Source organism: Trachypithecus francoisi, unplaced genomic scaffold, assembly GCF_009764315.1.
Source record: "Trachypithecus francoisi isolate TF-2019V2 unplaced genomic scaffold, Tfra_2.0 Lachesis_group3, whole genome shotgun sequence".
Lineage (NCBI taxonomy): Eukaryota > Metazoa > Chordata > Mammalia > Primates > Cercopithecidae > Trachypithecus > Trachypithecus francoisi.
The window spans coordinates 76,441,299-76,465,544 of record NW_022681468.1 but is presented as its reverse complement, the minus strand read 5'-3'; the positions used below and the strand labels follow the sequence as shown (position 1 = coordinate 76,465,544).

The following is a 24,246-nucleotide window of genomic DNA, read 5'->3' as shown; positions in this document are numbered from 1 at the left end:
TGAGAAATTTCATCTACAGTATTTTAGAAATTCACATTGATATTAACTTAGAACAAATTATGTTAATACATACTGTCAGAGGAATAAATGCACATGACATGACTTCAACAAGACCAAATAGAACAATATACCCTCTTGTGAACAGGTGTCACTAGTTGACTGTTACATCAATGAGGTCATGATCAAATTTAACACACTGGACTCTGAGAATTCAGAAATTCTCACATCATTCCTATTAAGAACGGTTTGCTCAAACCATCCATTGGAACTAGAGTATAATTCTACTTTTGTTGTGCCACTAATTAGCAGAGATTTATCCTGGTTTAATATAGTTCAAAATATTGTAGAAAAAAATAGTAAGTTGAAGCATCTCCATTAACTGTTAATGACAACAGATATATTGTGCCCTCATATCTAGAAAGGGAGTCAACTTTGAGGTGGCTAGCTTATAATGCACAAAGTATGATTACAATGTTTTCATCCTAAATTAGTTGTAGTATTGTGCATTCTATTAAGTAAAATTGGCCCCAAGTGCTGGGGAGAGGTGAGGACCAATTCAATGTTTGCATAGCAAAATAAATCACTTGAGGACTAATCTATTTGTGTGTGTGTGCATATATATATATATATACACATTTTTTTTTTTTTTAAATTTTTTGAGACAGAGTCTTGCTCTGTCAGCCAGGTTGGAGTTTAGTGTTGTGATCTCCACTCACTGCAACCTCCGCCTCCTAGACTCAAGGAATTCTCCCACTTCAGCCTCCCAAGTAGTTGGGACTACAAGCGAGCACCGCCACACCCAGATTTTTTTTTTTTTTTGTATTTTTAGTTGAGACGGGGTTTCACTATGTTACCCAGGCTGGTCTCGAACTCCTGGCTTCAAGTGATCCATCTGCCTCAGCCTCCCAAAGTGCTGAAATTATAGGCATAAGCCACCATGCCTGGCCAACATCCATGTATATTCAAAAACCTATCCACACACCTCACAGTCATTCTTCATTTCATACATTCTAGAAATGATTCAATCTAGATTTAGATCCAGGATTGCTGCAGACACATGATAAATATAATGAGTCCTCTCTTTTCCCTATAAAAGGAGAAGGAGCTAAATGTAGAGGGGTGAGAGGAGTATGCAGAAAGCAACACTTATAAATGCTCTTTCATCATCTTTTATTTTTTCTAGCCTTTTTTGACTTTTCCACAAAGAAATAGTATAAAAATATTTGACATTTTCTACCCATCACCAGGCATCCTTCAGAAAAGATGAATGGAAAATTTTAAAAACAAAACCAATCAAGAAAATGAGAAAAAAGCCACAGACTGGGAGCAAATATTTGAAAAAGACACAAATGTCTTTGTGATATAGAACTATTATCTAAAATATACAAAGAACTACTAAAACACAACAAGAAAACAAACAGCCAGATTAAAAAATGGGCCAAAAACCTTAACAGACCCCCTCACCAAACAAGCTATATGGAAAATAAGTACATGAAAAGTTGCTCAATATCAGATGTCATTAGGGAAATGCAAAATAAAATACCAGTAAGATACTATTACACACCTATTCGAATTGCCAAAATCTGAAACTCCAACAAGGCCCAATGCTGGCAAGGATGTGGAGTAACAAGAACTTTAATTCATTGCTGGTGGGAATATAAAATGGTACAGCAACTTTGGGAGACAATTTAGTAGTTTCCTACAAAACCAAACATATACTTAATATACTATCATACTTCTGGGTATTTACCCAAAGAAGTTTAAAACTTACGTTCACACAGAAAGCTGCAGAGATATTTGTAACAGCTTTATTCATAATTGCCAAAACTTGGAAGCAACCAAGATGTCTTTCAGTAGGTGAATGAACAAACTGTGGTACATCCAGGGAATATTATTGAGTGCTAAAAGGAACTGAACTCTCGAACCATGAAAAACTATGGGGGAAACTTAAATGTATATTACTAAGTGAAAGAAAGCAACCCGAAAAGGCCACATACTATGTGATTCCAGCTATGTGACATTCTGGAAAGACAAAAAGAGAAAACTATGCTGACAATAGAAAGATCAGTGGCTGACAGGGGTTGGGCTAAAGGATGGTTGAATATGTGAAGCACAGACGATTTTTAAGGCAAGGAAAATACTGTGTACGATACTATATGATGGATATATGTAATTATACGTTTGTCCAAACCCATGGAATGTTCAACATCAAGAGTAAACCATGATGTAAACTATGGACTTGAGGTAATTATGATGTGTTAAGGTGGGTTCACCCACTGTAACAAAGGTACCACTGTGGTGGGGGAGATGCATAGGAGGGGAAGGGGGGAAGGTATACATGTGTGGGGGCAAGATGTATATGGGAAATCACTGTATCTTCCTCTTAATTTTGCTGTGACATTAAAATTGCTCTAAAAAAAAAGTCTTTTAAAAATATCTCTTTAAATAAAAGAAACAATAAAATCCCAGTGAAATCTAGATGCTCTAAGCCCATCATCTGGGCTCATACACTGAGGAATCATTGGCATTAATGCCTGTATATGCTTGAATTCGATACTGTAATTTTCAGGGTAGGGGGAGTGAGAACTCAAGAAAGATTCACATAGCAAGGATCTTGTATGCATACATCCCAGTTCCCACCTTCTAACTCCCAACCAAGGTCAAAAGAGTGTAATGTTGGAAAATAAGCAAAAAAAAAAAGGCCACAAAAACAGAAAATTAATGACTAACCAATTCATTTCTAAAAATTTGGTGTTAATAAACATTCCATTCTTCAAGTATGACCCCCTTCCCTTCATACCATTATTGGGTTTGTGTTTAGGAGACAGAGAATATTAAAAGTGTGAATTATTACCAAAAAATAAAAACCACTGGAATCTACATGAAGCTGTTTAATTGTTTACAAAAATTGAAAAATGGAGCAAATATTTGGGTTTTTCTTCTACTTGGCATGAAATGTCTGGAAATGAAGACACCTATGGAAAACTTTTTATTTCCTGTTAATCTACCTGGCTGGAAACAGTAACACAAAAATCCAATCTAGGCTTGGCATTAGATTTTAAGTGTAATTTTTGACAAATCCTATTACTGTAGTATAGCTTCTACATTTAGATGTCAGCACACCAAAAAGCATAACATTCCATGATGTGTTAAATAATGTGTGAAGACACATAATCCTTTAGATGTATTATATACCAGATAATGGTAACTAAAGTGAGCATGTAGGGTCTACTGGACAAGGTTAGATGACAGAATAGTATGTGCAAAAAGTCAAATGGTAATACCTTACAACTGTATAAGCTTCTGTGGCAAAATGAGTTTAACTAACATATTCTTAAAGTTAAACAAGTTTCCAATTATGGGATTTCTCAGAATTGTTAATAAGTAAAAGGCTGTATTTACTTCTAAGACACGAGTCTTAGACAACATACACAACATACACAACATTTTCCAAATTTTCTTGATGAAAAAATATGTTTTCACCCCTTCTGTGAAGGAGCTCAAAAGACTAGTGTTCTTTGAAAAATACACTGGGAAATAATGATTTTTAAAATGTTTTATATAGGATTTAATTTAGTCCCCAAAAACTCCTATGAAGGAAATAGACCAAGTCAGCATGATTTCTAATGCACAGTTAAGGAAACCAAGGTTGAAAGAGATTTACTAAAAAACGGAAAATTTTTACTTGAAACCTAGCCTTTTGACACTTAACTTTTCACTATGACTTAACTTCTAACAGAATTTCTATCTGGAAAATTTTCTAAATTAATTTTCCTTTTCTTATAATAGTTGTTTTTCTCTATTTTAGACATATATATATATATAACCTATACACTTTATTTTTGGAATATGCAAAAGACAGTAAGAGCTCCAAAACATGTCTTGCCTATAGAAACAGTTTTATAAAAATCCTTCATGTAATAAAATGCAAGTAAAGAAATATTTGAAGAAATATAGTACATATTAGATGAAACAACAGAAATATAAACCAACATCTCAATACACACTGAAAGAGAAAGCACCCACATTTTGTACATTTTCCTCTAGAGAAATAATTGATTTCTTTGTGATTTAAAAAGAAGTCTCTAGTTTCCAAAAATTTTCATTTTCCCGTGCAGACTTAGCAAGATTATTCTCTGGTTTTCTGTCATAATTATCTCCTCTCTACTTACTCCTGATCATCCAGAAGATATATATTTAATCTTGTTCCATGAAGACAAGTTACTATGTTTTTCAGACAAAAAAAGAATGATGGTAAGAAATGTTTTATTCTCTTATTGCCATGCCCTGCAAATCTGTATCCCCTGGTTCCCTCAGTTGTGGCTACATATTTCATTCAACAAATATTTCCTGAGTGTCTACCAGGGGCCAGCATTATGCTAAGGCATGTTCAGCTCCATCTTCCTTAAAATTTTTTCTTGCCTTTAAACTTTCTTCTCTGTAATACATAAACCCAAAACACTGATCTGATCATAACAATTTTTTTGAAAACTTTTCAATAATTCATCATTGCCCAGGCATAATAAAATCCAACTGACTTGGTAACATATCAAAGGTTCTCCACGAACTCACACTAAGCCCATTTCCTGGTCTTATTGCAGGCTTTGTCCCACTAAAGCAGTCTCCAAACTAAGGAAGGCATACTCTTGGAGAGAAAAAGGAGTTTTTACGAGATATGTGAGCACAGAGATGGTTTTAAGAAAATCTATTTTTTTACGTTTGTATCCCTACTATGTGGAACACGCTGGCCATTCAATAATTATACCTTGAGTGAACACATGCATGAATGAATCCTAACAGTCCACACATACTCTTCTAATACAGATCTGTCTAAGAATATCCTGTGGTCTGAAAATTTTCCATCCCCAAGTTTGCTTTCATGATGATTTTTCTCCAATTTTCTAAAAGGAAGGCATGGATGTCATACATTCCAAATATTACTAGGGTGCTTTGCCATGGGGAGAAAAATACTTTCTCTCATGGGGAGAACAATAATGGGAAAATTTGAAATACTGTGTTGGTATGAAGTGAACGACCCTAATGAATTGGAAATCAATTCTTTTGCAACTCAGTTTCTAATTCAGGCTTTCAACAATAGTAAAGAAAGATTTAATGGATTTATAAACAGAGGGAGTATTAAAATGAACTTCTGAAGATAAATATAAATCACTGAGGTTTTTCTTTTTTTTACAACTCAGCTCCTATATTTTAAAAAAAGGAATAAAATTATTTCTGAACCCTGTCTCATTTGAGTAACAAGTAATATTCACTCACCAATTTATGAACTAAATTTAAATCAATTTCATTAAATAATGCATTTCCAGTGATATTTTAATTTTTATGTTATACAAGCATAAAGATTTACAGAATATTTATCTTGCTGAATAATATCTATATAGTTATATAAGTAAGAAGTGACAAGAGTTATGATAATAAATTAATCATGGAGAATATTTTAAACATTTAAAATGTTGCCGTCATGAAATTTAAAAATACACACATGTACTTTTGTTTTTGAGACACAGTCTCTCTTTGTCGCCCAGGCTGGAGTGCAGTGGCATGATCTTGACTCACTGCAATCTCCGCCTCCAAGGTTCTCCTGCCTCAGCCTCCTGAGTAGCTGGGACTACAGGCACGTGGCACCATGCCCAACTACTTTTTTTTTTTTCGTATTTTTAGTAGAAACAGGGTTTTGCCATGTTGCCCAGGCTGGTCTTGAACTCCTGAGCTCAGGCAATCTGCCCGCCTCAGCCTCCCAAAGTGCTTGGATTACAGGCCGGAGCCACCGTACCCAGCCGATATACACATATTTTTATTGCAAAGAATTATGAAAAGTAGGGCAAGAAAAGACTTTAAAGTATAAAAACTCATTAAATTGAAATATAATTCTGTGGGGAAAGTGGAATAGGCTCAAGGAAAACAAGGAATGTTGCAAAATGTACTGTTGTTAAAGAAAAGCCTATTCACGTATTTTAAAAAATAGTTGATAAAGGGTATCAAATGTCTATAATATTTATATTATAATGGGTACATTTAAAGGAGTGACATGACAGCTTTATTGTGAAATACCAATATTTTCCATCCACTAGGAAATTAAAACAATTTTTGACAAAATAGTTCTAGATACCAACTTAAAAATACACAAGGAGGTACAAAGTTTTCAGAATTCTTTTTGAGAGCACATGAAGAAAAATGTTTGAAGATCACTCTTATAAAATAATCCAAAGTTTTCCGCTCAGCTTTTAAAAACTGTTTATGTTGCTGAGGTGGTTGCTTGGTCTAATGACCCTTTCCACCGTTTCTCTGCCTATGAAAACCGTATGAATCTTTCTAGGTTTTGCCAATGCCAGGCTTCTCTTCGAAGCTCTCCCTGAATCTGTGGTAATCCATGACTTCTTCCACTGTGCTTCCACAGCGATTCTGACTTCTAACTACTTGTATCTGACTGCTCAAACAGAGTATCAACATTTTAAAGGGTTTTATTAATGTTTATATGGCCCGAAGGCCCAGCAAATCGCTTTGTATAAAGGAATGAAAGGCTTCACAGGTACTGTCGAATGACTTAATATTTTCATTAATTGAAGGAAGAGTTCTTGCCTTCTTAAGAAATTGGAAGAATGATAGAAAAATACACAAAGGGAGAGAATATCTTGTGGGGAAAAACATTAGGGTTACATGTTTGGCTTTAGGCTGATTGGTTTCAGGTGGGGGCAGCACAGCAAAGTGGAGATGTCCTAAGGATGGAAAGTGAGACTGAAGTGCCTGTAGAAGACTGGACTCCAGAGCTGTATTAAGGAATGGCCTAAGAGATGACAGGTGACTCTCAAAATGGATGACCTCGCTCTGGGAATGAACTTCGAATGTGCGTAAATCCTTTAGATAAATGTAGGGAGAAGTTTAGGAAGATAGAGAAGTTAGCAAGGAAGGAAAAATTGGTTCTGGTAAGTATAGGGATGAAGTGAGAAGAGAGATTTAAAAAGGAAGGAGTGAGCCTTAGAAATCAAGGGTATAGCAAAAAAAAAGAAGCCATGCATTGCTGTGTATTTTCTTTAAGAAAGGTGTAGAAACCAATGACAAGAGGGGAATTTATAAACAAGAAATGAAAGAAGAGCAGAGTACAAATTTGAAGTGTGGCAGAGATTTGACCATAGCTATGAGAGGCAGCCTAGACAAATCAAGACCACATTTTGTTGTTATCGTTTATGGCTTTTTCCCAAGAGACAAGGTCTCACTTTGTTGCACAGGCTGGAGTGCGGTGGTGTGATCATAGCTCATGGCAGCCTTGAATTCTCAGGCTCAAGTAATCCTCCTGCCTCAGCCACCCAAGTAGCTAGGACTACAGGTGCATACTACCACAGTGACTTAATTTTTTATTGAACAATACAGATTTATTATCTTAAAGTCTGGGGGTTAGAAAACAAACATGGGTCTTACTGGACTAAAATCAAAGGGTTGGCAGGGCTGTCTTATTTTCTGGAGGTTCTAGAGGGGGATCTGTTTTCTTCCCTTGAATTTGAGTACTAAAAATGCTAATGTGAATATTTCACACCTTTTAAATATATTTTATTTTAGGTTCATAGTGTTTGTTATATATGTGAATTGAGTGTTGCAGGGGTTTGGTATACAGATGGTTTCATTATCCAGGTAATAAGCATTAGTACTCAATAGGTAGTTTTTCAAACCTCACCCTCTTCCCATACTCCTCCCTCAAGTAGGACCTAGTATCTATTGTTCCCTTCTTTGTGTCCACATGTACTCAGTGTTTAGTTCCCACTTATAAGTGAGAACATGCAGTGTTTTGTTTTCTGTTGCTGTGTTAGTTTGCCTAGGATAATAGCCTCCAGCTCTATCCATGTTGCTACAAAGACATGATCTCCTTTTTTATGGCTATATAATACTCCATGGTATATGTGTACCACATGTTCTTTATCCAGTCTACCATTTTTTGCCATTTAGGTTGATTCTGTGTCTTTCCTATTGTGAGTTGTGAGTTACCTCTAGGCTGGTCTCTAACTTCTGGCCTCAACTGATCCTCCCACTTTGAGAGGGATTATAGGTGTGAGCCATTGTTCTGTTTTTAAATGAAGACAGACTTGGATCAGAAGAGAATATAAACCAGGAAAGTAGAGGTAATTTTATGAGATAAATATAGGAGAATAATTTATGAACCATAAAATTCAGTTTTTCTACATTCTGTATTCTATATTCAGTACTTTTAAAATTCCAAAATGCTTTCATGTATTATCAATAGGAGCTCTAGTATTGTTCCTTGTATCAATAAATGAAAGTTACAAGAAAAGGAGAAAAATATTAGTGAATCCATTAGAATTATATGTACATGTATTTTTCTTAACCTTCATATGCACTGTGATATTCTAAAATTAGAAAATAAAAATCAGTTTTGACTGAATAAGTCTGTTGATTTAAATTATAAAATACATAAAATATATCATACTATTGTTATTTGCTTCAGATTTTAACCTTCTAACTGACCTGGTGCAGTGTCTCATGCCTGTAATCCTAGCATTTGGGGAGGCTGAGGTGGGAGGATGGCTTAAGTTCAGGAGTTCAAAGCCAGCCTGGGTAACATTGTGAGGCTCTGTCTCTACCAAAAATAAAAAAATTAGCCAAGCCTAGTGGGGCACACCTGTAGTTCCAGTTTATCAAGAGGCCGAGGTGGGAAGATTGCTTGAGCCTATGTCAAGGCTGTAGTGAGCTGTGATCATGCCACTGCATTCCAGTGAGATGACAGAGTAAGACCCTTTCTTCCAAAAAACAAAAAAAGCTTTTAAGTGCTCTAAGATATATTTGCATATCCTTATGAAGGTCAGTTTTCTGTGATATCCTTAATAATCATAAAACATCCTTTTATTTTTATCTTGAAATGAATAACAGAAAATTCAAAAACAATATACACGGGATGATGGAAATGTTATGAAATAAGCTTAATGCCTACAGTAATTTTTTTGTTTTGAGATGAGTCTCACTCTGTCATCCAGGCTGGGGTGTAGTGGTACAATCTCGCCTCACTGCAACCTCTGCCTCCTGGAGGGTTCAAGTTATTCTCCTATCTCAGCTTCCTGAGTAGCTGGGACTACAGGTGTGCACCACCACACCCAGCCAATTTTTGTATTTTTAGTAGAGATGGGGTTTCACCATGTTGGTCAGGCTGGTCTCAAACTCCTGACCTCAGGTGATTTGGCTGTCTCGGCCACACAGCGTGCTGGGATTACAGGCATGAGCCAGGTGCGCATTAATTAATACCCATTGAAACACAATAATAACGAAGTATTTACAGATAATGAAAATAGAGCTATTCCAAATGGTATGAGATATAAATGATATGCCATAACACTTAGACTTGCCTTAATTTCAATGATTCAAAAATATCTAATGAGTTTAGTTTTCTAATGATTAAATCAGATCATCTAAGTTATATAGAGAAAATGAAATGGAAAAAAAAAATGGAGAGCTCTACTTTTTCTCACATTCCCTATTTACACAACTTCGAAGTCTTCTACAAGCTCAGGTGCTTTTTCACAAGAACAGAAACAAATCAAAATTTGATCTGAGGACCTAGCAGAGCTGAATGAGGAGGATTTTGCCCCACTGGCATTTCAACCGACATGTTGGCTCTGGAGAATGAGGAGGAGGAAGGGGGAGGGCAAAACTTCTTAGGCCCTACTAGGGCACCAGCTTCCATAAGCTAGAAGACCACAAAGTAGAAGATACCAAATGCTTCTGGATATTACCTATTTATATGCAGAAGATTATAATTTTATTTCTCAAGATTAGTAAAAGAAAATCTTCCTCTGCATTCAATTGACTTCAATCATGGTACTTTTTTTTTTTTTTTTTTTTAACATATGAGAGTTAGTGAGTTGGAAGTCAACCCCCACTCCCATCCTCATTAATATTTTGTCTCTTCAGGTTCAAGATGGTGAGCTCTAGTTTTAATAATAATATAAAATGACACAGTGAGGGTTTCTGCAGAGCAAACACACATAATCCTTTCTAACTAACTAACCAGCCTTTTGCTACCTAGTTGGGTACTATGAATGTCACTTTATATGATAAGACGGTGTTTCTGTACAACTTTAATTAATTAATTCAACAAAAATTTATTTAGCAGCTAATGTATGCCAGGAACAATTTCTGGCAGTGGGGATACATTATTAAACAAATCAATGGTAATTGTCCCCCTGAAGTGTGTATTCTAGTGGTAGGGTCAAGGTTGAGAGTGGTGAGAGGAACTTGCAACAAATATAATAAATATAATTCTATAGCAGTTTAGAAAGTGATAACTGCTACAGAAAACAAAACAGATCAGGGTAAGAGAAGTATGGAGAAGGGGGTTTGGACTGTAATTTTAAATAGGGTGTTAGAATAGTGCTCATGTATCTGTAGAGAGTGATATGTGAGCAAGGACTCAAAATAGGTGAGCTTGAACTTCACTGTCTTAGGATACTAAATTACTATCTTTCCTGAGAGACTAATGTATCTGACAATGGTAAAAAGGAGTTCAAAAGGGTTTCTCTCTCTCTCTCTCTCTCTCTGTCTCTCTCTCTCTTTCTCTGTCTCTCTCTGTCTTTCTCTTCTTTCTTTCCCTTCCTTCCTTCCTTCCTTCTCTCCCCTCCCCTCCCCTCCCCTCCCTTCCTTTCCTTTCCTTTCCTTTCTTTTCCTTTCCTTTCCTTTCCTTTCTTTCTTGGTTTATTTTCATTTGGGAGACATGATTAGTTTCCTATTCTTGATGAACATATTTTAAAATAATTGGCAGTTTTATAATAAAGTATGAACTACTGAATCTAGTATCTGTATATAATTAAACCAAGCCTAGACTGACCCATTGTACAGGTTATGAGATTGAAAATTCAATACATAAATATGTTGCAAATATCCAACTCAGCATAACTGAGTATAGCTGAGTGATACAATTTAAAGACCCATGACAGCAAAGACCTGTGTGCCTTTGTCCGTGCTGTATCTACTGGACCTAGAACAGTGCTTGGCTCGTCATATGTACTCGATAAATACTAGTTTGATAAATAAGGCAAAGAATGGTTAGGGGCAGTGAGGTTAAGTATAAGTAACGGAAATTTTTGAGATTTCAGGCTATCAGAGATGTTTGACCTTTTCATGTGCTCTAGGAGCAGAACTGGACTTTCAACCTAACTAAACTCTTTAGAAAATCTTATTATGATGAAGATTTTCCAAATGTATATTTATTGCATTTAATATTTTAGAGCCGTGGTCCCTAACCTTTTTGGCAACAGGGATGGGCTTATTGGAAGACAATTTTTCCAGGGGAGCGTGGTGGCAGGAGTGGGGGAGGGTGGGCATTTAATTCTCATAATGAGTGCACAACCAGAAGATCCCTTTCTTGCACAGTTCACAATGGGGTTTGTACTCCTATGACAATCTAGTGCTGCTATTGATCTGACAGGAGGCGGAACTCAGACGGTAATGCTTTCTTGCCCACCACACACCTCCTGCTGTGTGGCCCAGTTCCTAACAGGTCACATATAGTTACAGGTCCACGGTCCGGGGACTGGGGACTTCTGTTTTAGAAAAGGAATTGGGAGGTAGTTTATATTTGAGGTATATTTTTCTCCTTCCTTCCTTCTATTTTTTTTTTTCCAGGAGTCTTGCTCTGTTGCCCAGGCTGGAGTGCAATGGCACGATCTTGGCTTACTGCAACCTCCACCTCCCAGGTTCAAGTGACTCTCCTACCTCAGCCTCCCAAGTAGCTAGGACTACAGGCATCTGCCACCACACCCGGCTAATTTTGTATTTTTAGTAGAGATGGGGTTTCACCATGTTGGCCAGGCTGGTCTCAAACTCCTGACCTCAGGTGATCAGCCCGCCTTGGCCTCCCAAAGCGTTAGGATTACTGGTGTGAGCCACCGCGCCCGGCCGTATTTTATTTTTCTACCTCTGGAGTCAGTTGCTGATACTGTGTTGACAGACTTGGGGAAAGCCAATTAAAAGGCCAAGACACAGAAAATTAGAACCCCAACATCTAGTCAGTTTTCTGCAATTGCAGTAAAATATAGAAAGATGTAACCATGTTAACCATGAAACTCTCTTCTCCTATCGTATAATGAAGAATAAATATCTCCTGTACACATGCTGACTCTGGATTCCTTCCCTGCAATAGTATCTTCCTTCAGGAGACTACAGTGAGGTGGACACTGGAAGTGCAAGGGCCAGGTTAGGAAAGATGTCATTTACTAGAGTTTCAGATGTCATCTGCACCTCAATGTTGCCAGTTGCTTGTAACTGATTAACAGACACTAAGCTATGAATCCATTAATTAGTATGTTCACATCCATGGTTCTTTTCTTCCCCATGTAAGCAGATAGCATTGTGAGTTCTCTGTGCTACATTAGTTGTCTAGAGACACAAAAACATCATCCTTACAAATTCCAAGTCCCAGAAAAGTCTATGTTATTTTTCTCTGTATAGCAGGCAATATTTGTGGCTGTCTCTGTGTACATGAGCTCCTTTAGGGCAGAAATCATATCTTTTTCAGCTTTTTATTATATGAAACTCAATAAATGACAGTTAAATGAAACTATAAATGAAGAAATGAAATGTTCTGTTTTGTGAAAAAAAACTGTCCATTAAAACTGGGAATTAAAAATCATTACATGCTTGCATGAGAAGTAAAAAATTATGTCAGTTATATAAAAATAGGAACTTATCAATGATCTCAGTTGAGTAGCCTAGATAGCCCTGATGACTACATTTAGCAAACAACTGCTCTATTTCTCTTTGGTCTGCAAAAAAAATTTTAATGGTGACAAAAATCTTTATCGCATAATATATTTTATTATCAAATTCTGGTTTGAAAAAAGGGACTGTTATTAATGAGAGAAGTTAAGTGACATGCTCGATGTCAAATGAAAGGCTTACAGTGAGAGACAAAGAGGACATTAATAACATCAAGATGATCTGCTTCTCAGACACATCTCACTCCCGTAACTGATATGCTGACAGTTACACACCCAATTCATATAATTATCACAGCACAAAGAAGACGTGTTTATGACAGCAAGGTCATTTGTAATATAAAATAAAATGGTCTCAGCATGTCCACTACGAGTAAATGCTGAAACATTACCCATTTAATGAATATTAATTATATATTGAAACCTAGAATTAAATACATAAAAGAGAACAACTGCTGCCTACACTCAGGAAAGACACTATTGAGGCAAGTTCTGATACTTGATCTGCCATTTCAATTATTTTAAAGTGTTCCAAAATATTTATACCACAGGTTTTTAGAGAAAATTTCTTTGCTTTGCAGAAGTAAAAGATGAGGGATTTTTATGCCCTTCCCCTGAATGAGAACCAAAGAAGTACCTGTAGAATTGCAACCTCGTTACGAAGCTGGCTTTCTTGTTTTGTTGGAAATCGTAATTTGTCAATGATTTTAATAGCTACATCTCTTCCTGTTTTACGATGTTTTCCTTTAAAATGAAAAAGGGAAGCATTAGTATGTTATTAAATAGGATCTATCTTAAAGAACACTAAAATTTGCAAGGACATTTAAAGAAATGATAAACATATTTCACTGAATAAATTAACATTTCTAAAGAGCATTGACTTACACATATATATAAAGATTTCATTATTCTAAATCAAATATGTGCTTTAAAATTAGCCATAATTTAGAACGCAAAAGAATTGAGGCATTAAAAGCTATATGTATCAACAGCCTGGTATTTTTTCACAAAAATGTATGTTTTAGAAACAGAATATTAAGCTACTTAATATAGAAAATATTTGTTTCACCAGCAAATTAACTCGTCTTTAGAAAGTATAATTTTAAAGTCCTGATAATATAATGTATGTTATAGGGGAAAGAATTAAAGTCTTGGCTCTGCCACTTATTAGCTGTGTGATCTTGAGCAAATCCCTCACTCTTTCTGAATTCTAGGTTCCTCATCTACAGTGAGGAGAAGATTGGATGAAAGAAGGCATATAAAGTATACAAAATACCCTGGTAACTATGCACACTCAAAAAATGTTAGTTATCATAATCATCATCATCACCACATAATAAGCCCTTTATGTGTATTACACCTCATTTAACTACTGCAACAAACTTTTCAGGAATTCTATGGGGCACCCCCAAGTTCTTAACTTCTACACTACTATATTGTGGTAGGGACAAAACGTAGCAGTGTTCATTGAATCTGAAAATAAGAAATGAAAATGAATCAGAAAATAGAAATGGAAAATGGATCTAATTACTCAAACTTTTTGGTTACATACAAACGAACTTGAAATTCCAGTCTTCCAACACTTGTAAATCTAGTGTTCACTCACCCGATATCCCACTCTCACTATTCCTTCTCTTTCCAGACTGTTTCTCTTCACTATTAAATCAGCTTGTGTTCATGTTCTCTACTCCCTTAACATCATTTCTTACTCTATGATTGACTGCAGTCTCTATTTCAATTCAGCCATTTTCCTGCAAGTACTTTTTTCAAGGCCATAACTTCTTTTGTTTCTACTCCTCCGTCACTGTAGTACTTGACCTCTCTTCTGAGACTCTTCTCATCTACTTTACCCCATTTGTGTCTAATCTTAAAGTTTCAATCTTCCATGTGGCAGCCTCCTCCTACTCCTGGTCTTCAGTGTTGGACGTTCCAAATTATCTGGCATCTGGTGATCTCTCTACTCTCATTTGTCACCCTTGTCTCACCCCTATATGATGTGCAGTTATGTCTATTTACCATGATCTATCTACCATAATTTTTTTTGCATGCAACTATTACACTGCAGAGCAATAATTGAACATTTGGTCCCCTCTATTATACAGTTATGCATTAACAAACGGTACAATGGTTAGTGTCTCATGACAGGTTTCTCATCAAAGAAACCACTGGATCATTTTATAAGACTTTACATTGTAAAATAGAGTAGAACTTAATTACTTTTTAAATTAAAACGTATAATATTATATGGTGATAAATAAAATTGAATGGAACATTGTGATTATTTCAGAACACTCAACTTCACCACAAGAAATAATTTCTTACTGATAATATTAAGGAACTGAAAGTTATGAGGTCATTTTACAGGGCAAATAAAGCATTAATATTAAACATTTTTTAAAGACTTGAAAACTATTCTTTAACTGGCTGGAATCTAAAATAGCAGAAGTTAGAATAATAAATTTACCAAAGAGCTTGACAATAAGAAAATAGGTAAAGACTTGATATTTCACCTCAAAAATTAAAAAAAATTCAATCCTTCAGGAAACAAATATTGTTAACGACACTGGAAAGTTAAATTTTGTTTTGTCTACTAATATGAATGGACTTCTCATCAAGTGTGCCAAAAGAAAATGGAATTAATTTGTTTACAAATCATAACTTCCTTGCTTTCTCAATATTTTGTCTGATATTCCAAACTTCTTCAGTACTGTGTGTAGTTTGTGTCTATACTAAGAAAAAAGGTTTTTCGGGAGTATGAAACTTTCTCTTTTGAAACACAAATATACCAATTTTCCAAGTAGGAACTATCTCAAAAAAAATTTTTAAAGACAGAATACAGAAAGATACACAGAAATATAGGTCTTCCTATATTTCTGAAAGAATACAGAAAGATACACACAGGTCTTCCCTTTTATGTTTTTCCTGGAAATATGCTTTTAAAAATATAACTAGCGAAAACTTTAAGTTCATAAAAATACTCAGTGAGATAACCTACCTCCATAAACAATTCCAAACTGTCCAGAACCCAGTACTTCATCAGGAAAAATCTGATATACTGTGCTGATGTCCTAGAGGTACAAGTCCAATGAAAAAAAAAAAAACATGAAGCAGAACAAAACAGTCCTAAAAATTAATATAATTCTATTAAATATATTATAAACATTAAGTATTTTTAAAATAAATTAGAAATGCTAGAAATCTGAGATGACTGTAATATTCAAAGCACATTCTTTTTTGTTTTGTTTTTTTTTTTGAGATGGAGTCTCGCTCTGTTGCTCAGGCTGGAGTGCAGTGGTGCAATCTCGGCTCACTGCAACCTCCACCTCCTGGGTTCAAGAGATTCTCCTGCCTCAGCCTCCTGAGTAGCTGGGATTACAGGCACGCACCACCACGCCCAGCTAATTTTTGTATTTTTAGTAGAGACAGGGTTTCACCATGTTGGTCAGGCTGGTCTGGAGCTCCTTACCTTGTGATCTGCCTGCCTTGGCCTCCCAAAATGCTAGGATTACAGGCGTGAGCCACCATGCCCGGCCTCAAAGCACACTCTTTAATTAACATAATAACATAAAATTATGAAAACTGTTCTGATCTTAAGTGACAGAGGTTTTCTAATGTGCTAGCACATATGTTTCATTAGAAAAATGACTAAAAACCATACAATGTGATTTACTATAAGTATTGAAAAAGATATTTGCCTGTTGAGATGGTTATTTGGAAATGTCATTAAATAATCACGGTTCCCAATCACGTGTCTGTGTGAATCCTGATTCCAACCACTTCTCCCTGTATGACTAGAATGAAAAGCTTGCTCCCTTATTAGTCACCCACATGCAGATGAACCTAAAGTGACGGAAGAGGAGGCTGAATCACTGTGAGTGAGCTGGAGAGGCTGCAGAAGGATGGCAACTCATATGAAATTCTCAATCTGTGAAGTAGCTAAACTCGTCCAATTTCATCACTTCGGGAGCTAACAAGTTCCATACGTCTAATGCTTTCTCTTTGAAATAATAACTGTTAAATAAAGCATCTTTTAAATCTGTGTTTTATTGTCTGTGATTTCATGCTGACGAAATCACAAGGTAATGCTTTTTTCCTTTATATATTCCTATTACATCCTATCGGATTTTCCACCTATCTTCTACCCTTATATTTGACTTTATTTTTTTTTAAGTCCTTCTGCACATTCTGCACATGTACCCTAGACGTTAAAGTATAATAAAAAAAGAAGTCCTTTAATATCAAATCCTACCCTCTCCATATCCTACAAATCCTTATCTTTTTCCTTTGTTCTTCCCCCTAGAAAATAACTACAAGTTGTCTCCATCCTGTGATTCTTCAAAGTATCCACAGGATGAGTTCAAGGCTGTCTAAGGACAAGACAAGTAATATTAATACTATTCTATTATTCTGACTTCAAGCGACTTCATCTGTTAAGAGAAGTGTTCTTTAGGCTTTCTGATAACTCAATGGCCGATCCAAAATTTTCAGTAGACAACAGTGGCTGAAGAGAGTGGAACAACTCCACAGCTATCAGGAATTTCCCAAGAGGCTTATAGAGTAACTTGTATTTCCTAAAACGTTCCTGGCTAAGCAAAGGCAACAGGAGTCTGCAGAAAAGAAATTTCTTTAGGAATCTATCTCATAATTGACAGCACAAGAATTTATCTAACCTTCACTATAAAGTTTACCTAGTCCTCTCTAATTCATATTTGGCTGTTTACTTTATGCCACTTTAATGTAGGTTTCAAAGATAAAGTAAGGATGAATAGAGTTTCATGAAGTTAATTTTTTTTAAACAAATTTTTATAAACTATAAGCTGTAAACTGCATTCTTTTGGCCATAGGTACAGCAGGTAAAATAGAGAAAAGGGTCTGGGTCACAGGAGGAGGTAGAAAAGGCCTTATTAATTTTTGGCTACTTGCCTTAGGGATAAAATATAACAAACAAAGCAAACATTTGACAGACTGTAAAAGATTTCATAATATGGCTGATCTACAATTTTCAAAAACTAAGCTGCAAGGATGGAGTTATGTGGCACAGGTGACTAGGGTGCTACAATGAGAACCCATAAGATTCGATTTATGCAACTTTCTTAAAGTTGATGTGTACAAATCACTATAAGAGCATTTGCAACTCCTTGTCATAATACAGCACTTCTAGGTAGCAACTAAGGAATGAGAACAATGGCATGTTTAAGCTACTCATGCAAATCAAGAAATTTATCTTATTCTGCTGGTGTATTTATTTTACTGTGCAATATCAGCCATTACAATTCCAGTACCAAGAAGGGCAAATATGTGAGAAATCAGGCATCACATTATAATTGCCTAGCTGAGATAAACAGATATTTGACTCTATATTACAGAATTGATTATAGAAAAATTACTAAACAAATTTATATCATTTAATGTTTCTAAAATATCACAGAAAAGTATCCAAATTCTATTCTGCTTTTCAAAATTTACTAAAAAATTAAAATGAATTTTAAAACCTATTTTATGATGCTTTTATTTTCCAGTAATCACATTACCAAGTTTTATATTAGTAGGTACATACTTACCACATTTTCTTGAATCTGGCAATTTGATACTGAAATACTCACAGAGATATCTCCTGGAAATGCATGTAAAACAATATGCACACAAAAAGTCAGTAAGAGATGTGATAGCAACACAAGTAAATACATGCTTACAAATCATCCTGCAAAAGTGGTTTTAAATAAATCACAGCAATTAGGTTTTTCTAAGAAAATGTCATTTGAATATTTCTTTCTTTTCAAAATTACATATTCACCATACTTAGTTTTGAAAAATAACATTCTGTCAATTTAGGGTTTGGCGTCAGAAGGACTTGGATTCGAATACTGGCTTTGCTACTTCACAGCTTTGGTACAAGCTCGGACAACTTAATCTCACTGGAGAGACACTGATTTCCTCAGTTGTAAAACAGGCCAATCATTAAAGTCTACCTGTTGGAATTGGATTAGGCATTAAAATAGAGATCTCATGTAAAGTGCTTAGCACCAAAATAGGTATATATATTCTATTAATATGTATTTTGATTGTAGAGATAAACTAAAAATTATGACAGATCAACAGATAACACTATAATGTAAAAAACCAGAGGTTAATTCATAGGTTTCATTATGAGTAACTATTATGAAATTTAAAAATAAGTGACTTTTTTATTCAAATATTCCTCTAATATTTCTTCTTTAAAATTTATCCTCAATACTGGATCTAGGTTGCATTTTAGCAAACGTATCTCATTCAACTAATGAACAGAGACTTCTTCCTGGGATAAAATGATCAAGAATTACCAATTACCATGTACTCTGCACATCAAATTACCATATCCTGCACAGAATACTAGGTGAAGTGTCTTTAGGGAAACTTATTAATTCAGATTTGCAAATAACAAGACTTGCACTCCATGTCAAGCTGAAGTTGACTAGACTTCTTCCTCCTCTTCTTTCTTCTTCTTCTCCTCCTCCTTCTTCTTCTTCCTCTTCCTCTTCTTTCTTCTTCTTCCTCTTCTTCCTCTTCCTCTCCATCTCCTTCTCCTATCTTCTTCTTCTTCTCTCACATTCCATGTCAAGCTGAAGCTGGCTAGATTTCTCCTCCTCCTCCCCCTCCCCCTCCCCCCTCTCCTCTTTTTTTGCCCAGGCAGGAATGCAATGGCTTGATCTTGGCTCGCTGCAACCTGTGCTTCCTGAGCTCAAGCAGTTCTCCTGCCTCAGGCTCCAGAGTAGCTGGGACCGCAGGCGCATGCCACCATGTCTGGTTAATTTTTGTATTTTTTTGTAGAGACAGGGTTTCCTCATGTTGCCCAGGCTGGACAAGAACTCCTGGGCTCAAGTCCTTCACCTACCTTGGCCTCCCAAAGTGCAGGGGTTAGAGGTGTGAGCCACTGAGCCTGGCCAGATTACTTCTTCTTTTACAACCAATAGCTCTAGAGGTCTGTAATTGCCTAATACATAGTGTTTACCTGAATTTGTTAAATTTTAATATAAAATACCTACGATAAAATAGGATAATTTAACAAACTAAACATCTTAGTATGTGCAGCAGCTTTTATTTAGAGACTGTACATTCTCCAATAAACTAAATCATCCCCAAGGAGTCTTTCTTCATTCTGTTCTCAGGAAGGACAGGGCACATGTTTACTAAGCAATGGGTAGGTACATGATGAGCTTTGGGCTGGTTAGAAAACTGGCAGACTCACTGTGCAAGTTGGTTCCTGTACCCACAGACGAGCCCTTGGGAATGACGGGCATGAGGGCATGCTGGATGGCTATCTCCCACATCCTGGCCACATCTGCACCAACGCCACTGGTGAGGACACTGTTATTTGGTGGTGGGCTGGAAGGATTGAGCACATTTTCTCCCACATAATACACTACATTTGCCGTAGTGATTTCAAAACAATGAGGATTGGCCCCATTAGGAATTAAAGCTGAAGTTTTTGCTGGTTCCAGAGATAAAATTTCAGATAAAGGAATTTCCTGTGAAAGAAAAAAAGTGCCAAAGGTAGTTTATCAAAAGTATGTAAACTTTCAAAGAAAGTTGATGCCAAGAACATGTGAAAAATGACATCACAAATAACCACCATTTATATAAAATAGTTTTAAACTATAAAACACAGAATATTGCTAAGCGAAATTTAAAAAATAGCTTTACTATGGGAAACCTTATTTCCTTTTTCTAGAAAATGTGACTTTTTATGCTATGTTCATGTGGCAAGAGTAAGCATGGTTAGGAATAATGATTTTGAATCTTCACCACAATCTAAGACTTAGAAAATAAATGATAATTTTTGTAACAGTGAGGTAGAATCACAACACTTTTGAAATGCATTTAGGTAGACATGGCTATTTTTAAATTTTAACCTATTCATTAAGGCACTCAATACATGTTAATGTAATAACATAGTCAAGTGAATAGTTTAAGTGAGGACAACTAGACACTGGTTTTAAAATGGTCTTTTTCTTTTCTGAGACAGAATCTTGCTCTGTCACCCGAGCTGGAGTGCAGTGGCGTGATCTCGGCTCTTTGCAACCTCCACCTCCTGAGTTCAAGCAGTTCTTCTGCCTCAGCCTCCCAAGTAGCTGGAATTTCAGGTGCCTGCCACTACACCTGGCTAATTTTTAGATTTTTAGTAGAGATAGGGTTTCAACATGTTGGCCAGGCTGGTCTTGAACTCCTGACCTCACGCTGCCCGCCTCAACCTCCCAAAGTCCTGGGATTACAGGGGTGAGCCACTGCGCCCAGCCATTTATTTATTTATTTATTCATTTATATTTATTTTTGAGATGGAGTCTTATTCTGTTGCTCAGGCTGGAGTGCAGTGGTGCAATCCTGGCTCACTGCAAACTCTACCTCCTGGATTCAGGTGATTCTCCTGCCTCAGCCTCCTGAGTAGCTGAGATTACAGGTGCACCCCATCACGTCTGGCTAATTTGTGTATTTCTGTAAAGACGACGTTTCATCATATTGGCTAAGTTGGTCTAGAACTCCTGACCTCAAGTGATCCACCTGCCTTGGCCTCCCAAAGTGCTGGGATTACAGGTATGAGTGACTGCGCCTGGCCAATAGTCATCATTTTTAAGGCAATTCATATTAAAAAAAATTAATCACTACTGTGTCTTCCAGGAAGTATGTAGGGACTAAAAAATAATAACTTTAAAAACAAACTTTCAATTTTAAAATTAGTGAGGTTTCCATTTTATGTGACAGCTGTGTAAAGTGGCTATGGAGAATCAAATCAACTATTCCACAGTCTGCATTCATTTTGAAGGACCACGTATCTACCCTTTTCTCTATGAAGAGTTTGTTTGGAGTTGTGTTTTTCTGGGTGATATAATATGCCACATCTGTATCATTTAATGTAGAGGGACAGAATAAAAATTGCTGCCATTTTTTTCTCTAGAGAAAAGTGTTCTTTGTGAATACTGACAAGCAGGAAGAAATCATACAATGTTTCTTCCCTCCTGGCAGTGTGCTAGATGCAGTGGATATCAGGAGTTTACCTTGAGCTGATCTGCTGTGACCATTAATTTTCTAGTTAAATCTCACATCTTTGCTAAAATATTCATTAATCTTTGCCTCCCTCCCTCTCCCATCATCCCATGGTACCAGAAGCACTCCTTGGGGAAATGTAAAATTCACAGATGAATCAAGGGGTCCCAACCTGAATCCCAAGAAATTTGGAGACTGTAGAAAAGAAAAAAAAAATAGCTCCTGGAGGAAGCACAAAAATAGTCACGTTTGTTGGATGTATTTCCTATTTCTTACACTCTACATTCCCAAGGAAAAGCAATAAGAGGAATGCAACTACAAAGAAAGAGCCCCCTCTTACCTTGTAGTACCTGCTTCCTGTGTCATTCTGAAAGAGGGTAATACATTTGCTATCCAATCTCCAATAGTGCCGTTTCCGCTGAAACAGAAGTTAGATCCAAGATCCTTTTTAAAAACTTTAAAAATATCCACAATTGATAAAACAAATAGATTTCCCCAATGGGGACATAAGATTCGAGGGTGGAAAGTGCATGGGCTTTGGAAAAGGCAGATTCACGCTCAATTTCAGGCTCTGGAGGCTGACTATTTAGCCACATGTCTGATAAGTATCTGGATTTATGTTATAGGGTCGTGAGTAATAAAGAAGATGAAGTATTAACACCCAATAAGAGCCTGGCATTTAGAAAGTGCATAGTAAACAGAAAACATCATTTTTAAGCTTATTTCACTGCGTGAAGGGCTAAAGGCAGGTCTATAGTTTATAATAAAATAAGGTTTACTAGGAGATGCAATGTTTATTATGCATGCTTATTATTTTAGGACATAAGAAATGCCATGCTGATGGAACCAGGTAATCTCACTTCCATTGGCAATGGGCAAATTCTGAATGTTGGAGTAGAAGTAAAGAATATTTTGCTGGACAGTAAGTTTGACTCCATGACATCAACTTAAAGTCAGGGGACTGCATCAAACAACCAACTCTACCTTCTCTCCAGCTCACTAGAAATCTAACCACTATGATTTGGTGATCAGGTCTTTCTTCACTGTAGGTATATCTTTCAGGATTTTAGGGTGTGTGTGTATTTTTATCTTATAAAAGACCCCAAAGCTCTATTATTCTGCTCTTCTCCTCCACAACCAGTTTCAGGCCAGTCAAACATATTAAATATATTACACCATGTCTAAAAAGAACTAGGTGGTATTCAATTGAGCCCTATAATATCAGGTAAGTCTTCTCTCTCTAACAGATATGGTCGAAATTATAGATAGATCAATTAGGTTATAGGTGTCTGCTTATCTGTAGTGATCCTTTAGGTAAGAGATGAGAAAAGCAATACAGTAAAAGAAATCAGCCAATTGTCAATTTAACTTTGAAACGTGAATCAAGTTGTTCTCTCTTATGTACATACACAACCTCATTCATCAACTATTAAGAAAATCTGGAGACATGAACACTCAGGATACAGGCTTCCAATGTTCCTGAGTGGGTCAGTTCTTCAGGGAAAACTTAGTTAAGGACTTAGGAAGCATAAGATAGTTATCACTGTTTTATTCTCTGCCTAGAATGCAGTGTTTCTTATAAAATTCTAAATTGCCGTGGAGCATTCTGAAAGCACATACTGTGGCTTCCACAAGTACTATAAAATGGCAGGTAGACATCTCAGGTAATCAAAGTCACTGACTTTGTTTACCTGAAATTGCTTTCCACATTTTTTCCTAACTCCATTGCTTGCTGAACTACATCTGACACCCTGAGACTGTAATGCACCTTACCTAATCCTGTGTCATGCCTGTGCTGAGGTTTACTCTGAGTAATGAAGGCATCTCACAGCCCTCACAGGACATTAGCAATTCCTCTAATTAAAGCTAGCAAGGCAAGAGAACATTGTTCCCTGTGGATCTTACCAGCGTGTCCTTGCTGGTGTAGTGGACCATCCATCCTTCTTTCATGACTGTGCTGCTTTTCCTCTTCGTGTGTTTGACAGACTGCACTACTCTCATGAGTGGGATATTGTTGCTTGTTGATGGACTTGAGAAGTCAAAATATTGTAGGATAAAAATGTTTTCAGGTACATTTTATGTATTTTCATGCATAAAACCTTATGTCAGCTAATCCAAGTGAAACTTTACAAAAATTCACATCTCAATTTTAGTAAAACGTATTGTCAGGCACCATGGTTCTGAAAGTGGGTTACTCTGAAGAGTGATAGGCACTTTATTTGTACACCTTAAAAAATCCCGGCTGGGCGCAGTGGCTCACATCTGTAATCCCAGCACTTTGAGAGGCCGAGGCGGGTGGATCACGAGGTCAGGAGTTCAAGACCAGCCTGGCCAAGATGGTGAAACCCCGTCTCTACTAAAAGTACAAAAACATCAGCTGGGCATGGTGGCGGGCGCCTGTAATCCCAGCTACTCCAGAGGCTGAGGCAGGGAATTGCTTGAACTTGGGAGGCGGAGGTTGCAGTGAGCCGAGATTGCGCCACTGCACTCCTGCCTG

At 36.5% G+C, this 24,246-nt stretch overlaps 1 protein-coding gene and 1 long non-coding RNA gene across 3 annotated transcripts in view; both read right to left on the bottom strand.

The window, feature by feature from the left end:
* Positions 1-24,246, bottom strand: part of PRKD1 (protein kinase D1) — a 362,671-nt gene that overhangs the window by 32,251 nt on the left and 306,174 nt on the right. For both annotated transcript variants that reach the window (XM_033188361.1, XM_033188362.1), the window contains 6 exons: positions 23,655-23,778; positions 22,090-22,167; positions 19,957-20,236; positions 18,293-18,345; positions 15,727-15,799; positions 13,369-13,475 (listed from right to left, as the gene is read on the bottom strand). In XM_033188361.1, the coding sequence (XP_033044252.1) occupies positions 13,369-13,475; positions 15,727-15,799; positions 18,293-18,345; positions 19,957-20,236; positions 22,090-22,167; positions 23,655-23,778 (715 nt within the window). The remainder of the gene's footprint in view (positions 1-13,368; positions 13,476-15,726; positions 15,800-18,292; positions 18,346-19,956; positions 20,237-22,089; positions 22,168-23,654; positions 23,779-24,246) is intronic.
* Positions 20,883-21,338, bottom strand: LOC117069870. Its single transcript, XR_004431695.1, has 2 exons — positions 21,253-21,338; positions 20,883-20,939 (listed from the first exon to the last, which is right to left on the bottom strand). It is a non-coding gene; the product is annotated as an uncharacterized LOC117069870 (long non-coding RNA).